This window comes from Acyrthosiphon pisum, unplaced genomic scaffold, assembly GCF_005508785.2.
Source record: "Acyrthosiphon pisum isolate AL4f unplaced genomic scaffold, pea_aphid_22Mar2018_4r6ur Scaffold_2034;HRSCAF=2548, whole genome shotgun sequence".
Classification (NCBI taxonomy): domain Eukaryota; kingdom Metazoa; phylum Arthropoda; class Insecta; order Hemiptera; family Aphididae; genus Acyrthosiphon; species Acyrthosiphon pisum.
In genome coordinates this window covers 3170-4373 of record NW_021769700.1, presented here as the reverse complement: position 1 = coordinate 4373, position 1204 = coordinate 3170, and the positions used below count along the sequence as shown (strand labels likewise).

Genomic DNA, 1204 nt, shown 5'->3' with positions numbered 1-1204 from the left:
TCTAACTTAGTTATGTCTTCTTTTGTATATTTTATTGTTGGCATGTTTTACTCCTCCTAACACTTTTGTCACATTGATCATATTTTTATTTTTCTGTGTTAAAATTCAAACTAGAAAACGAGGTGAATTCAATGAATCAAAATCTATCTCAAGCAGAAAAATTATTGTCGAGTGTGTGTTATTTCAGTGTGTTCTTTGCACCATTCATTTTTCCAATCATAATTTGGATTTTATCTGATAAACCAACTTCTACACATGCAAAAAATTCTTTAGTTTATCATATATATCCTTATATTTTTGGTATTATAAGCTTTTTATTAGCTATCATTGCAAATGGAGAAACAATGTTTAATGTTAATTCTACAGCTACCGTAGTAATTAATATTTTCGCTATAGCCTTTGTTTTATTAGCTATTTATTATGTTTTATATAATATATACGCAGGTATAAAAGTATTGCTTAAATAAAATCACTTCCTTATAAAAGGGAGTTTTTTTATTTACTCAACTTTTTTAGGAAATATATCGCTTCCTTATCCCCATTCAATCAACTTTGGTAAGTTCATTTTTTCTTTGTTTTTATTGTTGGCATAGTGCATCGTCCTTAATCATTTTCAATACTTCTTCAAATATCGCTTCTAATACTTGAACAACAATACTGTTGCCTGCTAACTTGTATAAATGACTCTCTTTGATATTGTCATGTAAAACTCTGTTATAATCACTTTCATCAAAACCCATTAATAACCAATGTTCTTTCGCAGTTAATTTACGCAATTTACCGTTATAATAAATAACTTGATTAGGCGATGTGGTAAGTGTTTTAGCTGTCCTTTTACCTACACGACCACGTCTTGTCTTACTTGTTGGACGTTCAACATTTACTATGTCGTAATCTTCCACTTTTCATTTTCCTTTTGAGTTATTTTCTCTAATGTATAATTCTGAATTCTCGTAAAAGAATAACTGCATTTCATTGTCGCTCAACTTGTATCTTTCAAAATCGACTTTATGATCAATATAATCCTTAATGTCTGGTACATTTTTATATGGTGTTGGGAATTTAAAATTCAAGTTATTTAAAACGCTAACGACAAACACTCGCTTTCTTTCTTGGGGTATTCCATAATCTTTAGCATTTAATACTTGATAGTGATTTTTATAACCTATTTCTTTCATACTTTCTAAATAATGATCAAATGGTG

At 28.7% G+C, this 1204-nt stretch overlaps 1 protein-coding gene across 1 annotated transcript; it reads right to left on the bottom strand.

Moving 5' to 3' along the window:
* Nucleotides 1-578: 578 nt before the first annotated feature.
* LOC107885607 (modification methylase ScrFIB-like) lies at nt 579-1178 on the bottom strand. Its single transcript, XM_016809275.1, has 2 exons — nt 967-1178; nt 579-861 (listed from the first exon to the last, which is right to left on the bottom strand). The coding sequence occupies exons 1-2, from the start codon at nt 1176-1178 to the stop codon at nt 579-581; spliced, it is 495 nt and encodes a 164-aa protein (XP_016664764.1).
* Nucleotides 1179-1204: the final 26 nt, after the last annotated feature.